A 26760-nucleotide genomic window follows, 5' to 3' on the forward strand; every position below is an offset into this window, starting at 1 on the left:
AACAGAAGCATGAGCATGGATAGCCAGAAAGGAGTACAGAGTTTACTTCAGTCATCAATAAGGTCAAAAACAGTATGTATTGGAATCGTGCGGATTTTATTTATTGCCTTCGTTCACGCGGCGCAGGCAAACAAACAAGGTTCGTACGTTTTCAATTGGCATAATTTTCACTACTGTACTGGCGTGTGTAGACAGCTAGCTATATAGCTGGCATAAAGTCTCAACTGAACTGGCTTGCTAGCGAGCTATGCAAAGACTAGTACTACTGTTTCAGGCTGCATTGTGTAATATGTCCAATGGCCTATCTGCCTAGCAGGTTGTTTAATTAAACAGACAGCTCAGTTAACTTCTAACTTAAAAACCGACTTCTAATATTTGACAGCAAATCACTTATTTCGCCTGCCATTAAGCAGAGTACGGCCTTTCAATGGGCAGCTGAGCTAGCTCGCTAACTAGCTCGCTAGTAGTCTTTGAAGAACTGCATTGCCAACGCGGACAAAACTATACGTACAACGATAACATATCTTTATACATTTTGGTTCTATGGGTTGTTAGAGCTCGGGCTAAAATGTGACACCTGGTTCAGGGTAACATGTGTTTCAAATCAATTACACGCGTTAATTAGTTCTGAAATGTATTCAGCAACATGACTAGCCTGCTAACTAGCTAGTAGTTCAATCTGTGGGGATGTTTTTGTCTTGAGCTAAGTGGGTACAGAACCTTTTTAGATAGTTCGTTAAATATAAGTTTCTTTAAAAATAATTAAACAGGCTATGCTGGTTAGGGACATTTCCAACTATGTTAATCTGGCATTGGTTGTTGCATAGTTAGCTAGCTGTCAGGACCATCCAAAGTCATGCTAACATCTTGATTGACCGTCAGGATCACCCGAATACCGACGCAGCCATTCAATTTACAGCCTTGTCTTTAATGATCTAAATAGGCTAAAACAGAAAGCTAAACCAGTGCTTTAGGTAATTAGACAGCCAGCTCAATTGCGAAGTCAATTGTATCTTGTGAGGTTGGAGCAGCCTTCCTATCAGTGTTGATAACGGTGGTCGTGTCGTGTTAACTAATGAATAGCAGCTCCCTCTGGCTAGTGGACAAATTGACTGAAACTGCCAAAGCATCTTCGGCGGTATAGGAAAGATTTGGTTATATTCGTTTAGAACTGTAATTTTTTTGTATTCTGTGCTCTTCTCTCTGAACCTTCCTCTCGCATGTTGTATGGAGTGTACAGTACTAGGTTTTGACGTTCATTATCACCAGGGGAAACCTGTCCTTATCCTTACAAACTATTATTTGATTCTCTTGTAATAGCGACAATATGGTTATTTGGTCTACTACAACATGTATGATTTAAATGTTACATTGCATCCTGTGAACTTTAACACCTACCATTTGAATATACTGTACCCCCCCCCCCCCCCCTTTCTCTCTCTCTCTCCAACCTATAATTTTGTATCGTGTTCAAAACTGTGGCTGGTCTTGTAAAACAGTGTCGGAGTTACAGGCGTATCCATTGTGTGCTGTGCACTGTATCTTTGACCAAGAATTGGGTGTGATCCTTGCCCTCACCACTGTCACTGAATGGCTTAGTCCGAGCAGGATTAGGCTGACTGTGACTCATGTCCACCTTGAGAGGTAGCTACCTCTAAGCATACCTTGTGTGGGAGTGCAGGCCTATCTTGGTCCAGGATTAGGCTAGTGCCTGCCCAGAACATTATTCTACTGCCATGTAAGATTTTAAGAATCTAAAAGATAGAGTAGTCCGAGATGGCAACCATACATCATGATTATGACCTTGTGATATGCTATTCTTATAGAGTTTTAGGGCTTTGTTAGCTCTTAGTTTGTTGGTCTACTGTCAGCCACACTAAAACCCAAGTGAGCTTAGATTCACACCCATGTCTGAGGGACAAGACCACAACTTCCTGATTTAACTGTGGTGTGTTCAAATACAACGTACACGATTTGAGTTGTTTTGTCCTTCACACAATCTGTTTATTATATGTTCATTTAAAAACGTTTCTTAAAAAAATAAAAAAATCTTAAGATGCAATGATTTGTGGGAGCGTTGCCATGGCATTGGCCCATGCAGCCCTGTCACACAGTGTACTTATTAGATTAGAAGATTGTCCTATACAGCATAAATTCAAGAGAAAGTACATTCAAAGTTCATCCTCACTCCTGTTTCAATTTCACTTTAAACATGCTGAATTCTGTAGGCTGGAAAGTGTGAGTGAGAGAGTGTGTCTGGCTGTAGAGTGTTAATGTGTAAATGTGATAACCATTAGCAGCATGTGGAGGTGATTATTAATGTTGGACTGTTGGAAGGCGTATTAGGAGGGGCAACTAGTTCAGAGAGTCTTGAACAGAATGGAATCTCAAAGGTCAGAGGGCAGGGACACGTTTACATTTGATGTTGACGTTACGTTTGATTCGTTTAGCAGGTGCTTTTATCCAAAGCAACGTACCAAGTGGTGCATGAAAAAGTACAGCCGAAGATCAAGGATCAGAAGTTTAACAGCACAAGGCCCATGTTTATCATCAGGTGTTAGAGCAGATAGCAGGATTGTTATCAGGCTGACAATTGAATATCGTCTATATTTAACTTTGAACAAAATAATCATTCATATCACGTGGGCACATTTGAGTTCAACAACAACTTAGTAATTCGATTGAAGTACCTAATGTCTCTGTAGGGCCTGATTTTATATTTATATAAAATATTTTTCTGACTGCAGGTTACAGTACAAGCACTGTTTGTCTATGCAAAGCAACAGTAATATTGCTGTCTATGGGGGTAGTTCCAAACCAGATGACTCACAAACCACCCTCAGGCAAAATTGAGTTTCTTGTTTCTCTTTATCAAAGGCAAACGGCTAGTATCAATAACAAGCAGATCGTAGCCATGTGGAAAAACACAGTAGATTCCCATCTAATACTCCTCTCTGCAGTGGGTTTGATCGGTGGGTAATCAATTACCATGCAGTCAATCGATTTAGTGGCTAATCGATCATCATGACCTTTTCAGATCCATGTCCATGAAGCGAATTATTGATATCCAAATGGCCCCTAGATCACTGTCCGCCCAACAGGGTTGTCTGGTTGAAATCTAACCAGAAAACAAAAATACTTTCTACTTTTCTTCACAGCATTTATTCAGTCGGACACAATTCTAGAAGTGCTTCATTTCGGTGAAGGAGAACTCTTGCAGGTAAGAGGGACATTTTAGATCTCATATTCTCTTTTTTTTTTTTTTTTTACTGGTTTCAACTGCCACACCAAACTGTTGAGCAAACGCTGGGTGTATTTTGTTATTGTAGTAGTGTAGTGTTGAATGCTTATAAATACACCAGCAGCACGGTGCTGCGCCACCACCCGGGCTAATTTTAGCCCTGTAGAAGTGTGGGGGGGGGGATGTCTTGTACGCTTGTCTGTGGTGAGGGTGGCTTACTTGGCACTGGTGTAGCTAGTACAGGGATTTCACTGCACAAGATGATACCACACACACCCACACACGCGTGTGCCACACACACACTGTACCCATACTGTCAGATGCCAGAAAGTTGCCTCAAACAGATCTCTCTAAAAGTCTCTTATTTCTGCTGCCTAATGTGATGGCTAGATCCAAAAGGACTCTTATCTATTTTCCACCAAGCCCACCAAATCCTGCACATTTAGAATAGACGGTATAAATTTTAGGATGTTCATTGTTTCCTCTTTGCTTTCACAGACAGAGTCCGACATTGATCTTAGTTTATATCATCAAAAAAGGTATGTGTTTATTTGTCATACTAATACCTATAATCTCGTAGACTTTTATATTCAAATGTAAGTAATGTATGTGGTTTTCCTTGTCTCTCTCCATGTAATTCTTTAAGAACACCTTTTAGTGTCGTTTACAAAAAGACAGATGGGACAAAATGTCCTTTTCCTGTGTCATGCCTGTGGATATTCTACTTCCTCCTTATTTCCCTAAAGCTATTTTAACAACCACCGTATATAATGGCTTTCCATTCAAATCCATCAACCAATCACAACCTCCCACCACGTTGGAACATGGGCTGTCATTCCACACCTGCTCTTTGCCCTGCTGTGATTGGCCGGGTGTTTACAACACGCCCACCCGAACAAGGCCGCGCTCCTCAAGAAGAGAGACTTCCGCTGTCATGTCAGCGGAAAGTCTTTCAAACTCAACACAGCCTGTGTCACCATCTTTAGCCCCTACCCAGTTGAGGAATAGGTCTTCTTGTGTTTCCTACTTTTCTCTTGTCTGCACTGCCATCGTGGGGAAATTCTGCTGGGGTGCTTCCTTGCTTGGGTCATTATCTGTGTGTGAACAACAGTGTTTGTTGTGTGGCCCCATACATTCACCCTATGTCATACTGCGTCATAATCTATCAGTGTTCTCCTTGTCGTGGACGTGACAGCGTTTTCCCCCAGCACTGTCACTGGGTGTCGGCTCCCGGGGCCCCGAGGAGTGAGGCGTGTTCAGGTGTGGCTGCCGTAGGTCCTGGCCTGGGCTTCCTACTGGAGCTGGTCCCTCCACACAGCTGGAGGGGGGAGGGGAGGGAGGAGACATCTGTGGGTCACTCCCTGTCAACGAAGGACCTCTGCCCGTCAGGCCGTCGTCCTCCTGTGTGGCCGTCTGGCACCGTCGCCCGGAGAGACGAGCCCCCGCTGCTGAGCGGTGACGCAGCGCTCGCGCCGGTCTGGACGCTGATGCCCATTTGACAGCAGCAGCCGCCTCGTAACGGCAGTCAGCCACTTCTAACATTCAGCTCTGTGGCGCGAGGGCCTGTAATCAAAGCACTTTAATTGGGCCAGACTCACTTGATGGACACTCGTTCTTCGTTTTTTTTTTTTTTTTTAATACCTTTTATTTACTGATGTAGGTGGACAGAGAGGGGTTAGACGGGGGTCACTGGCAGGGGAGAGCCATGGAAGAAGGGAGAGTAGGCCTGCAACAAAAACCCTTTGCCGGCACGCCCAGCGTGTGGTGAAGGGCAGGTGTGGAGGGTGGCTGTGTGAGTCAGGCTGCCATTCCCAGGAGACGCTAACCCATACTACCCTGGCTCTGTCATGACTGGCCCCGCCGCTACATCAACACTTTCCCCCCTAAACTGGGAACACTGAATCTGTGCTACCCAAGTCATAACACCCCAGGGGAAAGTTGGAGTCATTAGCTTTGATTGTGCTAACCTGAGCCTGAAATATGAAGCATAATTACTGTTATGAGGGGGGGGAGGGGGATGGTATGAGAGGACAAATGACAGGCAGATAATCAGGTTTTCTCTGTTTCGGATTTCTGTCCGCTGATCTGATTGTGTGTGCTCGGACTACAACGAGAGTCTGAGCAAATCTCCCAACACTGTTTGCCTTGCGGTGGCCTGAGGCCTAGTCATGTTTCCCAGCCCAAATCACTTACCCTGCTCTATTTGCATGTCGTATTTCCATAATGGGACACCAGACACCTCCACGATGTGTGTTCTGTCTCCCCAGACACGCCCGCTGGCCGATTCACACTGAGACAACCTACCAAACACTGTTGTTAGGCGTGTTTGCTAGGCTCTTCCTTTCTTCCCCCTTCTCTCCCTCCTCCCCCTATCACCTGCATATCTCCTCCCTCTCTCCCTCACCTGTTTCTGTCTGTCCCTGGCCCACACCTGTGAACTTGATGCCCACTGTTGTTTCTGCCATGTGAGAGAGAAACACTACACGCTAGGGTCTCCCGGCGTGTGTGTGTGTGTGTGTGTGTGTGTGTGTGTGTGTGTGTGTGTGTGTGTGTGTGTGTGTGTGTGTGTGTGTGTGTGTGTGTGTGTGTGTGTGTGTGTGTGTGTGTGTGTGTGTGTGTGTGTGTGTGTGTGTGTGTGTGTGTGTGTGTGTGTGTGTGTGTGTGTGTGTGTGTGTGTGTGTGTGTGAGACACTAATGAAGCAGGGCTTCGCAAGAGCCATCCTTTGTCTGGCAGACGGCCTCGTGTTTATGAACCCGCATGACTCCTCCATGTGCTAGCTGTGGTCCACAGACTGTGGTGGGACTCCTCGGAGCAGCCCCAGCACTGTGTGTGCGTGTCTGGGGGGGTGGTCTCAGCATGGCCCCCAGGCTGGGTGGCCTGCTGGTGCTGCTGCTGGCTAACCTCTGTGCTCTCTGTCTCAGCTCGGCCCCACACAGAGGGAACTGCCGGCCCATCCGCTTCGAGCCCCCCATGCTCGACCTCCACGAACAGTGAGTACCACTTCCTCCTCCCCCTCCCCTCCTCCTCCGCCTCTCTTTTCTGATCAGGATATGGTTTAATAGTCAAGCAGGAACAAGGAATTAGCTTTTGGTGCATTCCAGTAATTCCATCTGTTGTCAGGACGGTCTGACTCATCTCCTGCGTACGCGTTCCTTCATCTGTGTCCACTTTCCTGAGTCGTGTCTGTGGAATGTGGTTGTGCCGTGCCACATGGTGACGTGAGGGGTCTGCTTGGGTGTCCAGGGCCCTGGAGCCTGGCGTGTGTGAGGGGATCTGCTGGGCTCTCCAGGACCCTACCAAACACTGTTGTTAGGTGTGTTTGGTAGGTTCTTCCTTTCTTCCACATCTCTCCCTCCTCCCCCTCCCCCTCTCCCTCCCTATCACCTGCCTATCTCCCTCCCCCCTCCTCCTCCGCCTCTCTTTTCTGATCCGGATCCGGATCAGGATATAGTTTAATATCCAAATAGTTTACGCGACAAGGAATAATCTTTTGGTGCATTCCAGTAAACATATCTGTTGTCAGGAAGGTCTGACTGGTGTGTGTGAGGGGTATGCTGGGGTGTCCAGGGTCCTCGAGCCTGGCGTGTGTGAGGGGATCTGCTGGGGTCTACAGGGTCATCGAGGAAGCTTGAGCCTGGGTGTGGCTGCTTGGGACCCAACTGCAGCACACTGATTCATATCTCTAGACGACATCAAAAGTTCATGACTAGATTAACCCCACCCCCCCTCCACAAACACACACACCGATGTTGACAGAGGGAACGGCGCCTCTGTCAGTCTCGTAGCCTGCGCTGCCGGGGGAGACGAGCTGAGATTTAGGATCGCAAAGTTGGGGACCTTCAGCCCTTCCCTCCACACACACACATACAGCTGTCTTTGACCCCCACCTCCCTTCCCCCTGACTTCCTCAATAAACAACCCCCTTATCAGCTGTGCTTGTTTGTAAGGAATCAGCGGGTAACCTTGAGAATATCTCAAGCTCCAACCAGCAGCACTGTCATAAAGACCAGTGATTCCCCCACCATGAATCAGTCTGACGGTGCTAATCTCCCCTCAGATAAGGCCTGCTTCCTGCAGGGAGCAAGGAGGGGTGGTGTTTGGGGTTTTGAACAGCTTGAGGAGGAGGGGGGGCGTCTGAGCCCAGCGCTGACCCCGAACAGCCCCTGATTGGGTGTCTGCACCTGACCTGAAACCTAACTCCCCCCTGACCGCTTGTGACGGGTCAGAGAAAGACTCCCCGAGTCTACAGAAGTTCATCTCGATGCTTTTTATGGTGTTTTTTAAGGGGGTGTTACCTTTTGGTTGGATGATGAAAGCAAGCTCTTGACGTCCTCTCAGTGTCCGAACAACAACAACAACAACAACAGGACCTTCTGGTGCCTGTTAGCACCAGCTCTTTGATGTGTCAGGGTTAGCAGGCCCCCAGGCTGCTCCCCCGTCCCAGCCCTGTGCAACGCCTCCCCCCCCCCTCCCCCTGATAGTGGGACGTCTGCCTCACATGTAACTTTAATTCGTTCAATTTGGGTGCCTTCTTTTTGTTTGTTTCTTTTTTTTTTTTTTTTTTACCTCAGATTTGACTTCTGTGTTTTGGGTTTGTCTGTAGATGTGTAAAGATATTTACCCGGCCCCTTTCATACACTGATGTTGCTCATCGTGTAAACTCCTGTGCACCCTGATCCTCTCTCTCTCTTTTCCCTCTCCTCTAGGCCTGTTGGGATGCCAAAAATGGAAAAGGTTTATTTGCATAATCCGAGCTCCGAAGAAATAAGTTTGATATCAATATCAGCAACAACTGCACATTTTCACGCATCTTTTTTTCAAAATAGGGTAAGCATTTTTATTTTATTTGTATGTATTCATTTACTTTCCCTGGAGTCGACTTCCTACCTTGGGTCTGCCAGGGAAGGTTCCTGTGCTGGGAGAGTGCACTTTTACAGCCCCTGTGTTGTGTTGTGTGTTAGGGTGTTAACAGTGTTGTTATGGGGCGTGATACTTACTTGTCATCTCAGAGTTAATTAGGGCCTTAAAAACAAAGTGTTCGTCCCCTTCAGTTTAAGAACAGAAGAAGAAGATATGTCCTATTTAGTAGTGAGGCTGGGTGGTCACCTCCTGAGGAACAGCTAATTAAAGGAGTCCAGAGCCGGGGCTTGTGACACTAATAAATTACACCCATCACACCTGTTCCTGACACACTCGTAAATTGCAGCCTCAGGGTGTGTGTGCGTGTGTGTGGAGGGTCAGGCTGGCCAACAGATACACTAGATTAGAATGTCACCAGACAGGTCTTCCTTAAGATGACAGTGTGCAGTTTGTGTACATCATTAATCAAACTGAAACATTGGGAAGATGATTGCTCTGACAAGTGTGCTGTTTCTGTTTCATGTCTACTTTCATGTAGTGTTTCGGCCAGCTCCCTGATGAGTGTTTCTGTGTCGGTTTCAGGTGATTCCTCCGGGGGGAAACACATCCTTCGACGTGGTGTTTCTCGCCCGGGTCGTAGGGAACGTAGAAAATACTTTATTTATTAATACATCACACCATGGGGTGTTTACATACCAGGTAAGCTACCGAACTCATTAAACACGAACAGTGTTCCATTTTTCCTCTGGAACATGATGCTAATTGGACTGGGTGGTTTGGTTTTCCCTCTCGTCACGGCTGCTGCAGGTTTTCGGTGTTGGGATCCCCAACCCCTACAGACTCAGGCCCTTCATAGGAGCCAGGGTCCCAGTGAACAGCAGCTTCTCACCACTGATAAACATCCACAACCCCCACAGTGAACCGCTGCAGGTGAACCCCCTCAGATCACCCCGTCTGTCTGTGCTGTATTCTGTCTGGCGGTTCAATACCTGACTGACTTCAACATCGGTGGGATGGCGTTTACTGAGGGTGCGTTTGTTTCGACTCCCCTCCAGGTTGTGGAGATGTACTCCAGTGGTGGCGACCTGCATCTCGAGTTGCCAACAGGCCAACAGGGAGGCACCAGAAAACTCTGGGTGAGTTTCAACTCATGTTCCCTCCGCTAACGCTAACCCCGTGCCATGTATCAGGGGCCTGGCTTTGTTTTCAAATGTGGGTGGGACGGCTTTTTCTGAGGATGCGGCCGTTAAATATTTGCATCAAGAGGTCGAGGTTGTTGCTGAGGCGTGTTCCGGTGGCTAACCGCGCTCCGTGCACGCCTGTGTGCGCCGGCCGCTCGTTTCAGGAGATCCCCCCGTTTGAGACGAAGGGGGTGATGCGGGCCAGCTTCTCGTCGAGGGACGCTGACAACCACACGGCCTTCATCAGGATCAAAACGAACGCACCCAACCAGGAGCAGTTCATCATCCTCCCTGTGGAGGTGGAGGTCACCTCAGGTGGGTCCCCCTGAACCCTGACCTTTGACCTTTTGTGTGTGACTGGGGACCCGTGGTGAAGACATAGTATGACCGTGTAGTTCAGTGGTTCTCAATCCTGGTCCTTGGGACCCCCTGCCCTGCATGTTTTAGATGTTTCCCTGCTCCAACACACCAAATGAATGGTCGTTAACGACCATTCATTTGGTGTGTTGGTTGGTTGTGTGTCTCATCTCTGAACTCCTCCTTCGCCTGTTGCTTCCAGCACCTGGTATATACTCGTCCACAGAGATGCTGGACTTTGGTTCGCTACGGTCACAAGGTACGTGGTCGTACGAACGCCCCAAAACACTTCCCACCCAGGACCGCCTTGTCGCATGTCCATGACCATGCACTTCTATTTCCTTTATTCTCTGTCTCACTCTGACTCTCTCTCTCTCTCTCTCTGACTCTCTCTCTCTCTCTCTCTCTCTCTCAAATCAAATCAAATTTATTTGTATAGCCCTTTTTACACGCAAGCATGTCACAGAGGGCTTCACATACGCCCATAGAACTGCCCCTCAACCAACCTAAACCCTCAAGGAAGACAAGGAAAAACTCCCAAAAAACTCTCAACAGGAGAAAGAAAATTGAAGAAACCTTGGGAGGAGCAATTCAGAGAGGGATCCCCTCCTCCAGAGACTCTCTCTCTGACTCTGTTTCTCCTCTTGTTTTGTTCCAGATCGACCAAAGCAGCTAAATTTACACCTGCTTAATTCGGGAACAAAAGACGTCCCGATCACAGTAAGTCGTTCACTTCCTGCTCCGGTCGGCGAGGCGACGATGACACGACTCGGTTCCCTACCGGAAGGTGACTCTTGTGTTTTCTTCTTCAGAGTGTCAGGAGCACACCGTCAAACGAAGCAGTCTCGATAGACTTTAAAGCCATCACGCTGAAAGCAGGAGAGAACAGATATACCAAAGTTGCAAGTATTAGTTTTGATGGTAAGTCCTGCACATGAATACTCCAACCCAGAATGTTGACCGTGGCATGCTGAGGAAGAGACAGTCATTTCCTGTACCCTGGCCCGGCTCCAGAGGAAAAGATTACGTTATTTCATTTACAAATTGCTAACCTCCACGAGCACCCCTGTATGAAAATCACATTAAATGATCTGATATGCACTCTTTCAATTGTTGTCACGGGTCAGAGACACATTGTCGTAAGGGAAGTTGAGGAGAGAGAGACTTGTGTTTTGCACAACTCTGGAGTCTCCACTGTGGCAGTCTTTCCCTGATGAACTGAATTTCTGCTTCTGTTCCAGCTTCCAGGGCACGAAAACCATATCAGTTCACTGGTAAAATTACAGTGAAAGCGAAGGAGAAAAGCTACTCTAAACTAGAGATCCCCTATCAAGCAGAGGTCCTGGAGGGGTGAGTGTCAGAACCAGGCCGTCACACCAGGGGGTCGTGTCAAAGGTTTAGGAGGGGACAGCTCTAGTGCTGGGAGTTGGCACTGGGGCAGTGTAGTTTGGCCTGTTAAATCGGGAGTCAGTTGGCTGAGCGGTGAGGGAGTCGGGCTAGTAATCCGAAGGTTGCCAGTTCGATTCCCGGTCATGCCAACTGACGTTGTGTCCTTGGGCAAGGCACTTCACCCTACTTGCCTCGGGGGAATGTCCCTGTACTTAGTGTAAGTCGCTCTGGATAAGAGCGTCTGCTAAATGACTAAATGTAAATCCCTGAAGGTCTGGTCCCGTCTTGGCAATTATTTAAACGTCCTTCGAGGTGAAGGATTGAATTTCAAAAGCAAGCCCAGGTTGACGGTGGCTCCTGTCCTGGGTCTGGGGTAGGTACCTGGGCTTCGACCACACGGCCACCCTGTTCCACATCAGGGACAGCCCCGTGGACCCCGTGGACCGGCCCATCTTCCTCACCAACACCTTCAACTTTGCCATCCGGATCCACAACGTGACCCTGCCTGAGCTGGCCAGGACCATGTTCAGGGTGAGTACTGCAGCAGCTCCGCCAAGGCCACACTCACACAGTCCTCCTGGAAGACCTTCTGGTGACCTGACTCTCTCTCCCCCTCCCCCCCCCAGGTGCACAACTTCAGCGCCCCCATCCTCATCCCCCCTCAGGAGTCGCGCTACATCTTCTCCCTCCTCTTCCGGCCCGTCCGGCCCTCCATCCACATCGACAGCAACATCCTGCTCGTCACCAACGCCTCCAAGTTCCACCTGCCCGTCCGCGCCTACACCGGCTTCCTGGAGGTAGGCTTCGCCACCGACCACCCGCCACGACACACAGGAGGGCGGGGGGGGGGGGCACTGACTTTGGCAAACTATCTCTGGAGAACAGCCTTCCAACTCAGTAGTTCACAAACTAAATACACACTAGAGGTCTAAGTACACTGGCATCTTTCATACGCACTGAAAGCATCATTCCTGGTCAAATGGGCAGTTTTTCCCTTGAACTGGGAATCCTTCAAATGAGATCTTTTGAAATGTTTGCGTATTTGGGGGTTAAAGGCTTTGTTCTGTGCATCCAAGGCCGTGGTATCTGACTGGTTCTCTGTCCCCTCGTTGTGTGTGTGTGTGTGTGTGTAGCCCCTGGTCCTGTCCCCCAGCCTGAAGGAACACCAGCTGGACTTTGGCATCCGCAGCGTGACGGACACCAGCAGCATCGTGTTTGTGGTGATCAACAGCAACCCTATAGAGGTGAGCGTTCTTTCTGACCACCCCCCTCAATGAGAACAGCCTCCCTTTGACCCGACGGTCAAATCGAATCTTTTCTCTCTCTCTCCTTCCTTTTTTTTGGTCTTTCCTTCCTCTTTTCTTCTTTTTCTGAAATGTTTTTGTTCTCTTTTTCCTGTTTCCCCCCCTCCTCTCCTCGCCTGCCCCCCCCAGCTGGAAATCAAGTCGTGGCTGGTGACGGGGGACAGTCTGTCCATGGAGCTGCTCAAGACGGAGCGGGGGAATCGGACCGTGGCGCTGGGGCGCCTCCGAGAGCTGCACAACAGCTCCGCGGCACACCACAAAACTGTGAGGGCACACACACACGCACACACAGTGAACAGAAACACTGGTAGACTCGGGGGTTGGGTCTGCCATCCTGTGTGCATGGATGCACGGCGTATGTAAAGCCTCCTGCTGTCTCCTGGTCCAGGCGATCCTGGCGTCGGGCTACTACGCTGCGTTCAGGGTCACCCTGGTGGCCAGGGCCCTGGAGGGGGTCTACGACGGGGCCGTCCACATCACCACAGACTACCAGGTACGCACACCTCCTGGCCCCTGCAGCCCTGCTCTGCAGCCCTGCAGCCCTGCTCTGCAGCCCTGGAGCCCTGCTCTGCAGCCCTGGAGCCCTGCTCTGCAGCCCTGGAGCCCTGCTCTGCAACCCTGCAGCCCTGCTCTGCAGCCCTGCTCTGCAGGCCACCTCGGCTGCAGGGTTGGATCCCCGACTCCTGTCCTTGTCGACGAAGTGTCCTTTAGCAAGGACTCTGAGCCCCTAGTTGTTCCTTATTATAGCGTGTGTGTGCTTGTGGGAGAGTAGAGAGCGTGTGTGCGTGTGAGAGGCAACCATTTAAAGCCCTTTGAGTAGCACTAAGGTACTAAAGCGCTGTATAAATGCAGTCTCATTACCGTTCACCTTCTGACAAAGTGTCCCTGTTTCTGTCCCAGATATTAACCATCCCCGTGAAGGCTCTCATCGCCGTGGGAACGCTGAACAGCGCGCCCAAACACATGGTCCTGCCGCCCTCCTTCCCAGTAAGTCGGAATTGCCTGGTCTGATGGTGGCGCTGGCCTGTCATGGCAAACAAACAGACCCTTATGCTTTGGTTTGTTTTTGCTGGTGGAGAGTTCTCTTTACAGCGTGGTTGAGTTGATGAGGACGCCTCAGGATTTTGGAGGCCTGTCGGACTGGATTACATGTGGAGGAGTGAGGGAGGGAGGGAAACGAGGGAGGGAGAGAGGAGGAGGTGGGGGAGAAGGGAGGGAGGTGTAGACGTGAGGGTCCAGTTCCACTGAGCCAGCTCCAACAGTGTGCAACTGATCCAATGTCAGACATGGCAGGAAGAAAACAAATATTCTCTGAATAAACTGGACACAAAAAACCCCATTGTTCCGTATGCCAGCCACCTGAGGGCTGTGAACACCTGTGTTTGCCTGCCTGTGTGGGCGTGCCTAATTGTGAATGCACCTGTGTGTGTGTGTGTGTGTGTGTGTGTGTGTGTGTGTGTGTGTGTGTGTGTGTGTGTGTGTGTGTGTGTGTGTGTGTGTGTGTGTGTGTGTGTGTGTGTGTGTGTGTGTGTGTGTGTGTGTGTGTGTGTGTGTGTGTGTGTGTGTGTGTGTGTGTGTGTGTGTGTGTGTGTGTGTGTGTGTGTGTGTGTGTGTGTGTGTGTGTGTGTGTGTGTGTGTGTGTGTGTGTGTGTGTGTGTGTGTGTGTGTGTGTGTGTGTGTGTGTCCCCTTCTGCCTCCAGGGAAAGATAGTCCACCAGAGTCTGGGCATCCAGAGCTCGTTCTCCCAGAGGGTTCGTTTACAGCAGATCCGCTCTCTGACAGAGGACGTCCGGTTCTACTACAAACGTCTCCGTAGCAACAAGGACGAGCTGGAGCCCAGGAGAAAGTCCAAGGTGTGTGTGTGTGTGTGTGTGATCTCAAACTGTGCCCTGCTGTCTTTTGGTATTCACTAAGAATGTTGACTGGTATTAAGTTTCGTCTCTAACTGTGTGTGTGTGTGTGTGTGGGCGCGTGCAACGGCTCGTTCCCTTCCCTCCACACAGGTAGCAAATATTTATTTCGATGCCAGCTTGCAGTGTGGCGACCACTGCTACGTGGGCCTGCCCTTCGTCTTGAAGTGTGAGTACCCTGGAGGCCCACGCCTGTCCTGGGTGGGGCCACGCCTCCACCTGCCCTGTACCTGTGTAGTGTGAGCGAGCAGCAGGAGGATGTGGGGCAGTAGACATGCTGGCCTGTTGCAGATAGTCAGGGTTATGATTGAGGCAACGTAATAGTCATGTTAAGGTAACGTGGAGGCAAACGCATTCGGCGAACCCTTTGAGGTGACGCGGAGGGTGACGTGGAGGGTGTGGCTGGTGTGTGTTCCCAGCGGAGGCGCGGCCCCACGGCCTGGCCCTGCAGGAGGACATCTGGGACGCGGACGTGGACCTGCACCAGAAGCTGCTGAGGCGCTGGAAGGAGCTGAAGGAGCGCTCCAGCCACGAGTGAGTCACATGACGCCGGGGTCCGGGGGGGGGGGGGGGGGGGGGGGTCACACAGCGCCTGCTTGTTCCGCTCACACATCAGGGGTATGGTTTTGTTTTTTTGCAGGATCGAGGCCGTGTTTGAGGTGAACACGGACCTGCAGAAGAGCGTCCAGGCCAGGGTCACCGCCCAGCTGACCTGGCCGTCGCTGGTCAACTCCTCCCAGCGGATCACCTTCCCCCTGACCAACACCAACAGTTCCTCTGTGAGTTTGGAGATGAATAAGCGCACGTGGGACATTTGTCCCGCGTGCACGCAAGCTGTAATGTGTGTGTGTGTGTGTGTGTGTGTGTGTGTCGTGCAGGAGGAGGAGGTGGTTCTGGAGAACCCTGCAGATGTTCCTGTCTACGTACAGGTTCTCCCGCTCGCCCTGTTCCCCAACCCGTCCGTGTTCACTGGGAAGCTGGCTGACAGGTAGGAACCACAGAACACTTCGGTCCTTCTCTGGACCAGTCCAGACTCAAGCCTGGTTCCACCTGGTAACACACCCTCTCCTCTGGTAACACCTCTCTCTCGTGTGCCCCCGCTAGGTTCCCACTAGGGAAGCTGTCCAATATCAACATAGACACAAACACGCTGGAGTTTCAGGTCAACAGAAACATGGTAGGAAGGATCCTCAACATCTTACTGGCTCACTGTTTCAGCTGTAGTTCATTGAGAAACTCGGATAGAAGTCATATCTTGTTTAAAAGTGATTCTGCAGGTAACACAATTCTTACTGTGTGTGTGTGTGTGTCAGAACTCTGTGTTAAAGAGCAGTGCAGGCTTCGTGGAAGGCTCCTCCAAACCCTTCGTCTACAACCTGGTCCTGCTGCCCGGCGAGGTCAGATCCTTCAACCTGAGGTTCACGCCTGTCAGCAACCACTCAGTCTCCTCGCTGCTCATAGTCAGGTATGTCTCTCTCACACACACACACACACACACGCACACACACACAGTTTAACAGCTCACCCCCAGTAACCTCCATGTCTTCTTAACACACCTCCTGACCTGTACTGATAGTTAACCTCAGTGTTAAACTCCTGTTCTGTTCGGTTGTGGTGAATTTGCACCTGTGCACTCCACGGGTGGGGAACATTCAGAATGTCTGTTAAATGCATTTTTTTTCCCAGGAACAACTTGACGGTGATAGATATGATCATGGTCCAGGGCCAGGGGGCCACAGAGACCCTGAAGGTGGCGGGGAAGGCCCCAGGACCAGGCAGCTCCTTGAGGTTCAAGATGACTGAGGGCCTCCTCAAAGACTGCACAGAGAGTAGGTTCCTCCAGAGCAGCGTCCTCACAGACTGCAGAGAGTAGTTTCCTCCAGAGCAGCGTCCTCACAGACTGCACAGAGAGAAGGTTCCTCCAGAGCAGCGTCCTCACAGACTGCACAGAGAGAAGGTTCCTCCAGAGCAGCGTCCTCACAGACTGCACAGAGAGTAGGTTCCTCCAGAGCAGCGTCCTCACAGACTGCACAGAGAGAAGGTTCCTCCAGAGCAGCGTCCTCACAGACTGCACAGAGAGTAGGTTCCTCCAGAGCAGCGTCCTCACAGCCTGCACAGAGAGTAGGTTCCTCCAGAGCAGCTTCCTCGGTCTGCACCAGCAGCTTCCTCACAGACTGCACACAGTGTTCCCCCCCCCTCAGCTCCTAATGTAAACAAAAATGTTCTGCTCAGTGAGTTTTCTCTCAGCCTGACTGAGGACCCCTAGTTCCAGACCTGGGGGGGGCGGGGGGGTGGGGTGGGGGTTTGGTGGTTTGGGGGGTTGTGGAGTTTGGAGATTGCAGGCGTGGGGCTCCACGGCAATGCTGTAGGCATAGAGCAGTACAAAGAGCAGCTGTTACTGGTACTGTAGATGTAGCTATGGATACGGTATATATCGTATATCACACACTTGTCCATAAGCTCTACTAGAAGGAACCAAAACAAACCATTAGTATTTCTTTTCGATTGCTTCACTGTTCTACTGTTTGTAGTGTTAAAGGTATCGACGTGCCTTTCTGAGTCTTTCCACTGCATGGGCATGGCCCGTTCAGGTCGTCCTTAGACGGGGGAGATCCTCAGGATGTGTCTGTGCTGTCATCTGAGCAGCCGTTTCCTCTTTTGTCTCGTTCAGAGTCGAGGACCAAGGAGCCCAACTTCACCCTGCGGAGGACCTTCAGGGTGGAGAACACCGGCCTGCTGCCCATCCACATCCAGCCCGCTCAGATCAACGGGAAAGCCTGCGAAGGATATGGATTCAAAGTTCTCAACTGTCAAGAATTTGCACTTAAGCCAAACGCTTCGAAAGACCTTGTCATATTGTAAGTGGGGAGTACAACGGAATGGCGTTTTTTTGTGGCGGGGGGGATGCTGGGTAAATGTGATGCCCACAGCTGGCTGGAGTTTCAGAAGTAGGCCAGCGCAGGGAAGGAAGTATCGCAACAATCGTGTGTGTGAGGCCTCACTAGTAGCAAGAGGATAGATGGCCTCTCTGTTTCCCCTCCCCACACGCTCTGAGCTCTCGTTTCACTTCAACCTTTTAAACACCCAACACGCACCTTGGAAGGCCTGGAGCCTGCTTCTGCTGCGAGTCCTGGGTCTCTGTGGACCAGGGGGATGAATAACTGCGATTGAGACGTAGGAAGAAAACGGGCTCTGTGTCCTCGCGCAAAGCCGCTAATGTCTGCATTTCCCTGAAAAGACGTTCTGGCTGGCTTGTATAACTGCGAGTATTAGTCACACGAGCTTTAAGGGGCGGTCGGCAGGGTTTTCACTGATTTCATAAACTAGGGTGTATCTGTCTGAAATAGTCCTGGCCTGGCTCTCGAAAATGAGCAAAGACCGCTTGCAACATCCGCGATTAACACCCACGTGTTCACACCATTTCCTGCTACTGTAGGGCTACGGGTCACGGGTCATACCAGTGTAGTGTGACAAGTTATTTCCGTGACAGTGTTGCAGATATGAGTGTTTCAATGTATAAGCAGTATGTCCGAGCCCTTCCTCATGTCTCTTTTTCACATTCACTAATGGAGTGTACAGACTCGGTCACGCCACCACTAAATAACCTGGTCAAATTCTTTCTCCTCCGCCCACTCTCTCTCTCCTCCCCCCACTCTCTCTTCCCGCTTCCTCCCATCCCCTTCCTTCTCCCTCCCTCCCTCCCTCGTCTCTCCCTACCTCCTTTCCTTCTCTCTCCCTACTTCCTTCTCTCCTCTCCTACTCACTCCCCTCTTCTCTCCCTACCTCCTCATCCCCCTCTCTCCCTCCTCTCCCGTCTCCGTCCCAGGTTTACACCTGACTTCACGTCCTCCCGGGTGATCCGGGAGCTGAAGCTGGTGACGGCGGGCGGCTCGGAGTTTGTGTTTGTGCTCAACGCCTCGCTGCCGTACCACATCCTGGCGGCGTGCTCCGAGAGCCTCCCCAGGCCCAGCTGGGAGCTGGAGCTCTACGTCATCGTGTCCCTCATCATGAGGTCAGCGCACCGGCCACATGGCTAGCCTGGCGGCCACATGGTCAGCCTGATGGCCACATGGTCAGCCTGGCGGTCACATGGTCACCCTGGCGGCCACATAGAGGCTACGTAGCATGCCTAGCTAAACTGATACATAGAGGCTACATAGCAGGTATAGAGGCTTGCAACTCTAGATGTGAAATCCTTTTTGTCTTGTTGATGGTTGATTATTAAATCCAAGACCACAGCTGTCATTAAATTCTGTCGATGGCATCAAGCAGGATTAATTGATACTATCTACAGGAGTTAATGGCAACTGCTGCCTTTTGATTGAATAATCCTCTGTCCTGTATGTGGGTTGTTTGTAACCCCAGGCCTGTGTCTCCCCAGCTCCATGTTCCTGCTGGTGATAGCCACAGCCTACCTGGAGGCCCAGGGCATCTGGGAGCCCTTCAGGAGACGCCTGTCTCTGGAGTCCAACTCTCCCTTGGAGACAGGCCGCCCCTTCGACCTCAGGGAAATCGCACGCATTCAGAGCGACACAAAGTGAGTGATTTTACTGCGTCACCTATATAGACCGCAGAGGGAAAGCGTCAGTTGAGGTGGTGGTGGTACTGAGCACCAATGAAATGGATGACAACACAAAAACCTGCTTCTTCTCGTTTGTGGTTGTGTAAACAGGAAACCCTCTCTGTGTCTCGTGTGTTTCAGCTTGAATGACTTCAGCGACTCACAGCAGAACCCCTCGCGGGGCGTCTATGGGGCAGGGGGGCCCTCGCGGGGCGGGGGCCGGCAGGGAACCAACCGGGGGCCCCCAGACCCCGACAGCCAGAGAACCAGAATGGGCTTCGGCCGCTCCACTATGCAAGCCTCCTCCTCCTCCCAGCCTGCCAGAGGAGGAAACCCCCCGGGCCAGGAGGGGGCCGGGGGGTTGGTGGCCAGCCAGCTACCCACCCGGAAGGCCCGCAGCTCTAAGCATCCGGTTGTGGGGGTCACGGAGCTCCAGGCTCAGGGCTCGACGGGGTCGCCGCTGCCCCAGCACAGGGCTCTCTGCACGGACGACCCCGACTACGCCAGCCTGCTGGGGGCCATGGACAACGACATGGAGCGACCAGAGACTCCGCTGCCGGAGGCCTCGCAGGAACAGGGCTCTCAGCCAACACAGAACAAAGGTGAGCTCACAATCCAGCTGCTACCTCCTCCTCCTCGATCACAGCCACCGTGGCCTAGGTGGTCTCTGGGAAGATGAACGGGCTGCAAGGAAGGGAGAGAGGGAGTGTGTGATAAAATCACTTTTGATCAATTATGAATGGGAATAAATTCCCATTCATAAATGATCCAAAAATTATTCTGTGTCTGAGGCAGAGATCCCAGGTAAATGATACCAATGGTTCTTTGCGTGTTTGTGTGTGTGTTTTCCCGCAGTGCCGGAGTCTAAAGGGAAACTGCGGGGTAAAACTAAAGCCCAGAAGAAGAAAGAGGAGAAAGAGAGGAAGGCGAAGGGAAGGACTCAGGGAGACGAGCTCAAAGACCCGCTGGCTGACAACGACGACAGCTCCTCCACCACCACGGAGACCTCCAACCCCGACACGGAGACCAGCACCAAAGAGGTTGGACACACACACACACAACGTAAACACACACACACACAAATTGGGCTTACTTGCGTTACGAGGTCTTGCCCTCCTCCCTCCCCTTTTTTCAGGAACCAGTGAAAAAGAAAGGGCGAACAGTCAACTCAGAGAAACAAAAGGAGGACATTTCGTCCTTCCTCGCCAAACCCCAAATCAAGAAACAAGCGAATGCGAAGAAGGAGCCCCAAGTTGAGAAGTCCAGGTTCGTTTGCCCTCGTAGCGAGAGCCAAGCCTCCCTGTTACCTCTGATAACCTCAATGTCTTGATTTTGCTCTTGTTGCTGTCTATGGCCCTCTGCTCACCGTGACCCTCTTGCTGTTGTCAGTTCCCTGGAGCTGCCGTACGTCACGCCGCTGGAGAACAAACAACGCAAGACCTTCATTTCCAAAGCCCTGGTCCACCCGGGTCCACCCAATGGCCCCAAAACAAGGACCCTGCAGAAACAACGCCGTGAGTTCCCTACTATCTCCCCTACTTCTCTTCTTTGTTTTTGTTTTTTTTCCTCACCTTTTGACACTGTGGAGTTCTCTGCGCCGCAGTGCACTGTGGGAAGGCGGAGGAGGGGCGTCCGGCGCCGCTGGTGAAGCTACCGTCTGCCGGTTCTGTCCCAGAGCTGCACCACAGCAGCAGCTCCGAGGGCGAGAAGGAGTTTGCTGCTCCGGAATGGGACGTCCCGCTCCCCAAATCCTGCAATCGTGAGTCCCATATCCCCTCCCCATATCCCCGCAGGAGAGGAATGGTTAGTCCCCTACTTCCAGGGTCAGGCTTTAGGGTGAACATGAAGGGTTAGTCCCCTACTTCCAGGGTCAGGCTTTAGGGTGAACATGAAGGGTTAGTCCCCTACTTCCAGGGTCAGGCTTTAGGGTGAACATGAAGGGTTAGTCCCCTACTTCCAGGGTCAGGCTTTAGGGTGAACATGAAGGGTTAGTCCCCTACTTCCAGGGTCAGGCTTTAGGGTGAACATGAAGGGTTAGTCCCCTACTTCCGGGGTCAGGCTTTAGGGTGAACATGAAGGGTTAGTCCCCTACTTCCGGGGTCAGGCTTTAGGGTGAACATGAAGGGTTAGTCCCCTACTTCCGGGGTCAGGCTTTAGGGTGAACATGAAGGGTTAGTCCCCTACTTCCGGGGTCAGGCTTTAGGGTGAACATGAAGGGTTAGTCCCCTACTTCCAGGGTCAGGCTTTAGGGTGAACATGAATGTTCCCCTGGCTTGTAGGCCACCAGCCACCTAGATTTGTAGACCCACCAGCCTATCAGACAACCATAAGCCTATGAGCCTCTCTCTACTAAGTGTTATGCGTGCGGATGCAGAACTTCCCAGGCTGTATGAATGAGTCACAGCGCTGCTCTCCTCTCGCTCAGCAGAGGCCGACAGTCTGCAGCAGATCTCCATCCGCACCATGAACGCGGACTCCTTCCTCAAGAGACCCCTCTCAGCCAGGACGTGCTCCCCGCCCCCGCCCTCCTCCCCCAGCCTGGTCCCCAGAGGAACGTACAGCAGCGTGCTCAACGCCAACAGGTACTGACCCCACCACTCTCCTTCCTCCCATCCTCCATCAGGCCCGGCCTCCGCACACGCCCTGGCCTGGCTTGCCAGATGGTCTTGTCACACATGCCCATCTGGGAAGTCGTCCTTGGAAACTGTTTTGGAAAAAGGTCACTTTGAAAAAAAATACTTTGGAGGTGATTGGAAGAACCATCTGTCTATCACGGGCTAGATGGATTTCTGAGTGGTTGTCATCTTAGATACCCGCCTTGCTTCAGCCACAATCCCCACCTCACCAAAGTCCTCTCTGCGTTTCTGTTCCAGTGAGACCAACTTGAAGAAGGCTCCCGGGAACAAGATGAGTAACCCTGCGTCTCTCCCAGGGAAGGATGGCAACCCCACGTTTGCAGCCGTTGCCGCTGGATACGACAGAAGTCCAGGTGATCTACATATATCACCTCTGACCTCACCTTGCCTTACTTGGCACTCGATAAGATGTCAAATAATAGCAATGTATTTATTTAGCAGGCGCTTTTGTTCAAAGCGGACATGCAGGGGGTGATTAGAACTGGTGATCTCTAGTGAAACGCTCTAATCACGGAGCCATACCTATCCCATTTCTTACCTCACCTCGTCTGCAGCACTGTTGAATAGCCTTTGCAGCTGTGGCACACAGACTTGAGATGTTGACATGTTTGTGTGGTCGTCAGGTGGCTCTGGCCCTGGTAAGCCCGAACCCCAGGTGAAGACTCTGGGTCACATGACGTCCGTCGAGAGTGACAGCTCTGACAGGTAACACATTCCGTGTTCATGTCATCAGAATAATAATAATAATTTAAAAAATGGTGTAGTGACAGTTTTTTAGTTTACAACAAATATTTTTCTTCACAGCTCTGGATTGTGGAGTCCCATTGATAGTGCCAACAGCCCAAGCTATAATTCTGTCAACTCCTTTTCGGCGTTTGGACCCAACAACTCCTTCAACCTGACAGGGGGTGAGTAACTGGAGTCTTGTGAGGGAGAACGTATTATATAATCGCTTGCTGTGTTGTCGTGGCTGTGGGTGTGGGTCTGAAATACCCAAACAAATACTGTCAGTCCATGAATCCGGCCCGTATATAAACAAATCCAAACTCACAGCGACTCCTAACTCAAAATAGAAAAGCCACCTCACCGCTCTTTATTTGACGTCCTCGTTGACTTGGTGTGTGTGTTTACTCGCTGCCTGATCTCTCCGTGTGCGCTTGGTTTAGTCTTCAGCGGGATGTCGTTCCCCAAGCCGCCTGAGCCTCAGCAGAGCTGGTCCGAGTTCAGCCCCGTCTCCTCCTCCATCTGGGACGTCCCGAGCAGCGAACCCATGCACACCTGGCCAAGCAGCTCCCCCACGGTGCCAACCACGGTAGGACCCACCCCCCCCACACACACACACACACACTTGGACGTCCACTTCCCACAGTCCACATGCAGTTAAATATAAATAAATGGATGATGATGATGCCAATGGCCGCCCTCTAAAGACTCCTCTCTGTTGTGTGCTTGTTTAGTCCATCCTGGGCCACACAAGGAACCCCTGGTCCACCACCACTCCCTACAGCAGCTCCATCTGGTCCACCAGCCGAGACCCAGCCCTGCACTCCTTCTCCGCGCCCTCCGGCCCCCCCTCCGCCCTGCCCGACCTGGGCAGCGTCCCGGCCCCGCCGGCCCCCCCCGGCCCCCCCGAGATCAGCCGCACCTTCAACCCCTGGAGTATGTGGGGCCCCACGCCGGGGAGGCGGGGCTCCGAGCCCTGGCCCAGCAACTCTGACCAATAAGAGAGCAGTAGAACGTCCACCCCAACGAACACGGACATGTTGTCGTCAGGATTACTTTGTTAATCGGTACTTCCGTTCACTCGGACGTAGATCGCATCCTCTTTTGAATCGTTCGGAAACGGTGGATTAAAGATTGCGACGTCCACGTTCAGTTCCCCCTCAGTAAAGGTGCTTTGCATTCAAAGCCGGGAAATAAATTTAAAAAAAAGATATATATATTTGGATTTGTTTTAGCAATAACCTTTTATATGTATGAAGCTTCTTGAAGGTTGGAAAGTGACAATGCGAAGCTGTTCCTTGGTTCCATGTACCCCATGATGCTGCACTTATGTTTGAGAGGTTTATGTCATGGTTCTGTAGGCCTCTGTTTGAAAAGGGCCCCAGGTGGACATCCACACGCACTCTGTTTTATAGGTTGGTTCCAGTTTTTACATAGTCCTGGCATCAGTATATTTTGAAAGTTGAGGAAGAACATCCAGGAAAACTTTTTTCCGTGATTATTACGCCAGAAATACAATTTTATGATCAGGATATCGTTTAACAGCTGAGAGCTTAAAGCCCAGATGTTTTTTTCGTCAAGATCACCGATTGGCCGCGGATCGGGAAGACATTGTGTTGATGTTACTTATTTTTTAATTAGGTTCTGCTGAAAGTGAGGAGAAAAAAAAAGAAGCTTTTTGTTGGAATTGATATTAAGTTGGTCATGTTAAAGGGATTAATGAACTTGATTACGTTTGGGGTAACACTTGACTCTGATTTGACATTGTTCTTGCATAGTAATATCTGTAGTAAATACCTTGTTATTGTTAAGTTACATCCATATCGTGATATGGTCTTTAGGTTACAAGTATAACCAGTTATATGAGGGGAGGGCAGGTTCCTGCAGAGTTAGGTGGAAGTTGTGTAACATCCACCCTTTCTATTATAAAACAAGATCAATGCCAACAACCATTTACCCCCTTTGAGTGTCCACCCCACAAAGACTTGTTTAGTTTCGGATAATAACCTATGCAGCTCAACTGTTAGACCATGCAACTCTTGTGTGATGACCATGTTGTGACACTGAAGTTACTATGTTCTAATGAATGTCAACCCCAGGTCAAGTGTTACTCATGTTTGTACTGTTCATCACTTGCATTTGTCACCCAGTTGAAATAAAAAGGTATCTGACTGGAACAGGAAGAGAAGTAAATGTAATGCAAAAGAAAAAAACAATTTGTATCCTTTATACATTTAGAAAATGTGTAGTTTATATGACCCTTGCCAAGTAAGGAAACTTTTCATATCAAGCCATAGTACCACTTAGCAAACCATCCCTACTTCCTACAGGGTAGTACCACTTATATAACCACCACTACTTCCTACAGGGCAGTACCACTTATATAACCATCACTACTTCCTACAGGGTAGTACCACTTATATAACCACCACTACTTCCTACAGGGCAGTACCACTTATATAACCACCACTACTTCCTACAGGGTAGTACCACTTATATAACCACCACTACTTCCTACAGGGTAGTACCACTTATATAACCACCACTACTTCCTACAGGGCAGTACCACTTATATAACCATCCCTACTTCCTACAGGGCAGTCTAAGGGAGGCCATGAGTAGCTTTCTGAACTTGTCAAGATCGCACGTCTTCATCACAGACACCCGATGGCTCTTCTTCAGCATGTCGGTCTGATCCAGCGCCATCATCCCTCGGCACAGCGCCCCCTGCAGCTCCACGCGGACGGGGCACTCGACGCTCTCCGTGACCACGCTGCCGTCGACGCACGCTGCGACGGCGTAGGCGTCGTAAGACACGAAGCCGGAGCCGAATAAGACGTCCCTCTTGGTCTTCAGGGCCTCCTTGCAGTAGGCCCAGCAGCTGGACGTGATCTTCTTCATGAAGCGTGCGGCAGGGGCATCCTGGTTGACCAGCTCCTCGAAAAACTCCTGCTCGATTCCAAACAAACATGACCAGATTGTCTTTTTAGGCATTTTTCATGCTTCGTTGGGTAATTTATTAGTGAAAAGCGAGAAGAACAATATGATATTATCATATGACGTATCACCTTGCTGGTCGGTTTATCTTACCCAAGTGAGTTTATTTCTGCAGCAATATTCCCATGATGCAATGTGTGTTGGGCAGAGATACTCTTCCAGCACTACGTAGGCAGATTCTGGGTCCATCACAAAGTTAAACTCTCCACACAGACTGACGTTTCCTTTCCCTGCAAGATGAAACGGTCAAAAGACAAGTTCCGTAGGAGACGAAGGAGGTAGACAACATTTGTTATGATCACTAGATTCAAGGAAACTGGTAGGTCAGCTTTCAAACACTTCCATTCAAATGTCTTTTAAAGTTCAAGAACCATACCCCAACAGATAAACATATTTTAGTTTGTGATTACCTTCCATATTCCCTCCCATTATAAACAGATCCTTCAGCTTTGCAGGAAATGTAGGATCCAGTCTGACTGCAAGAGCCAGATTTGTCAGTGGTCCCAGGGCTACCAGAGAGACCTAAAACACGGTAAGTCAAAGAAAGTAGTACAATTATCCTTTTGACCACAAGAGGGCGCCCACACGCTAAAGTAACTGGTTAGAAGGAGTAAATCGCACAGAAGGGCATTCATGTTACCTGCTTCTGGTTATCAGACACAAGTCGGATCAAGGCGTTGACAGCGCTCTCAGTCTGGATCTTCTCTTTCCACAGTGGATCTCTATCTTCTAACACATCCCCAAGCCCATCTGTACCAAAGTGGTCCTTTATGGCGTTGGTGGCCCCAACCAAGGGACCTGTTGAACCTTTGTACACCGGAATCTGGGGGAATTGAATTACAGGTCCAGCACCACAACTTGGTCAAATAAAACGAGTGTAATAACATGAAACAATGCAAATCCTCGAATTACGTTATTTTCAACACATGGGGTGCCTTTGGCAGATTATTTAATCGTTAATTTACAGGTCACACTGATTTACTTGAGAGCGTTCGCAGACAGAAAGCACGCGTAGCACGTTCTGGCAGACGTTGTCCACATCCGTATTCCCGAAGCAGCAGGTGATGGCGAGAACATGAACGTCCGGCACAGCCAGAGCCATCATTATCGCCTGGGCGTCATCTATGCCACAATCTGTGTCAATCACCAGCAATCTCTTCGTCATGATCAGTTTTTTTTTTCTCCAGGAGGTAGAAGAGAGGGAGCTCTTTGACAGTAGATGTGTGTCTGATCTGTTGTGGGCAAGTTGCAGTTGATTACGAAGTTACTTGAAAAAGTTAAATCGTGCACATAGATCAATCATTGACCACTGACAGGAAATCAAGATAAACTTTGCACTTCAATCCGAAACGTTTATAGCTTATAACCGAGGCTTCTTACGTGACTGTGATTTAATAGCAGTTATGTTTTCATAAACTGAAAACTGCGAAATATTGTGTTTAATATGTGTTCACGTTTGTTTTCTCACCTAGCAGAAGAAATTGTACTGTACTTCTGAACTTGACCGTGGCATTGCTCTAGTCGAGAGCACACCGCGATCATATAATTTATTCTACATAACTACAATGGCACGCTCTGATTGGTTTAGACATTATAATGA

At 50.2% G+C, this 26760-nt stretch overlaps 2 protein-coding genes across 2 annotated transcripts; one reads left to right on the top strand and one right to left on the bottom strand.

The window, feature by feature from the left end:
* Positions 1-24356, top strand: tmem131 (transmembrane protein 131). The gene is made up of 41 exons (XM_067229648.1): positions 1-139; positions 3159-3220; positions 3740-3780; positions 6164-6232; positions 7949-8069; positions 8685-8801; positions 8910-9032; positions 9158-9238; positions 9448-9598; positions 9843-9899; positions 10299-10360; positions 10453-10561; positions 10882-10990; positions 11407-11560; positions 11656-11826; positions 12163-12273; positions 12463-12597; positions 12722-12826; positions 13234-13320; positions 14034-14186; positions 14337-14412; positions 14663-14777; positions 14884-15022; positions 15122-15231; positions 15348-15420; positions 15557-15708; positions 15930-16072; positions 16915-17101; positions 18070-18255; positions 18625-18780; positions 18946-19406; positions 19660-19844; positions 19940-20070; positions 20194-20318; positions 20408-20563; positions 21233-21386; positions 21678-21793; positions 22064-22145; positions 22245-22348; positions 22607-22752; positions 22898-24356. The coding sequence occupies exons 1-41, from the start codon at positions 10-12 to the stop codon at positions 23162-23164; spliced, it is 5412 nt and encodes a 1803-aa protein (XP_067085749.1). The 5' UTR covers positions 1-9; the 3' UTR covers positions 23165-24356.
* A 34-nt stretch (positions 24357-24390) lies between these two features.
* On the bottom strand, positions 24391-26357 carry si:ch211-201h21.5 (uncharacterized protein LOC555526 homolog). The gene is made up of 5 exons (XM_067229649.1): positions 26143-26357; positions 25801-25983; positions 25571-25682; positions 25254-25390; positions 24391-25112 (listed from the first exon to the last, which is right to left on the bottom strand). Exons 1-5 carry the CDS (start codon positions 26323-26325, stop codon positions 24747-24749), a joined length of 981 nt encoding a protein of 326 aa, XP_067085750.1. The 5' UTR covers positions 26326-26357; the 3' UTR covers positions 24391-24746.
* Positions 26358-26760: the final 403 nt, after the last annotated feature.

This window comes from Osmerus mordax, chromosome 26 (assembly GCF_038355195.1).
Source record: "Osmerus mordax isolate fOsmMor3 chromosome 26, fOsmMor3.pri, whole genome shotgun sequence".
NCBI classification, from domain to species: Eukaryota; Metazoa; Chordata; class Actinopteri; order Osmeriformes; family Osmeridae; genus Osmerus; species Osmerus mordax.

Bases quoted from the DNA above. Each gene is read 5' to 3' on its own strand.
- si:ch211-201h21.5 (XM_067229649.1), bottom strand. From the start codon at position 26,325: ATGACGAAGAGATTGCTGGTGATTGACACAGATTGTGGCATAGATGAC. The intron at 25,984-26,142 runs GTAAATCAGTGT...CAATTCCCCCAG, and splicing joins CTGTCTGCGAACGCTCTCAA to ATTCCGGTGTACAAAGGTTC. The intron at 25,113-25,253 runs GTAAGATAAACC...GGAATCGAGCAG, and splicing joins GCAGAAATAAACTCACTTGG to GAGTTTTTCGAGGAGCTGGT.
- tmem131 (XM_067229648.1), top strand. From the start codon at position 10: ATGAGCATGGATAGCCAGAAAGGAGTACAGAGTTTACTTCAGTCATCA. The intron at 20,564-21,232 runs GTGAGTCCCATA...CTCGCTCAGCAG, and splicing joins GCTCCCCAAATCCTGCAATC to AGGCCGACAGTCTGCAGCAG. The intron at 22,146-22,244 runs GTAACACATTCC...TTTTCTTCACAG, and splicing joins GAGAGTGACAGCTCTGACAG to CTCTGGATTGTGGAGTCCCA.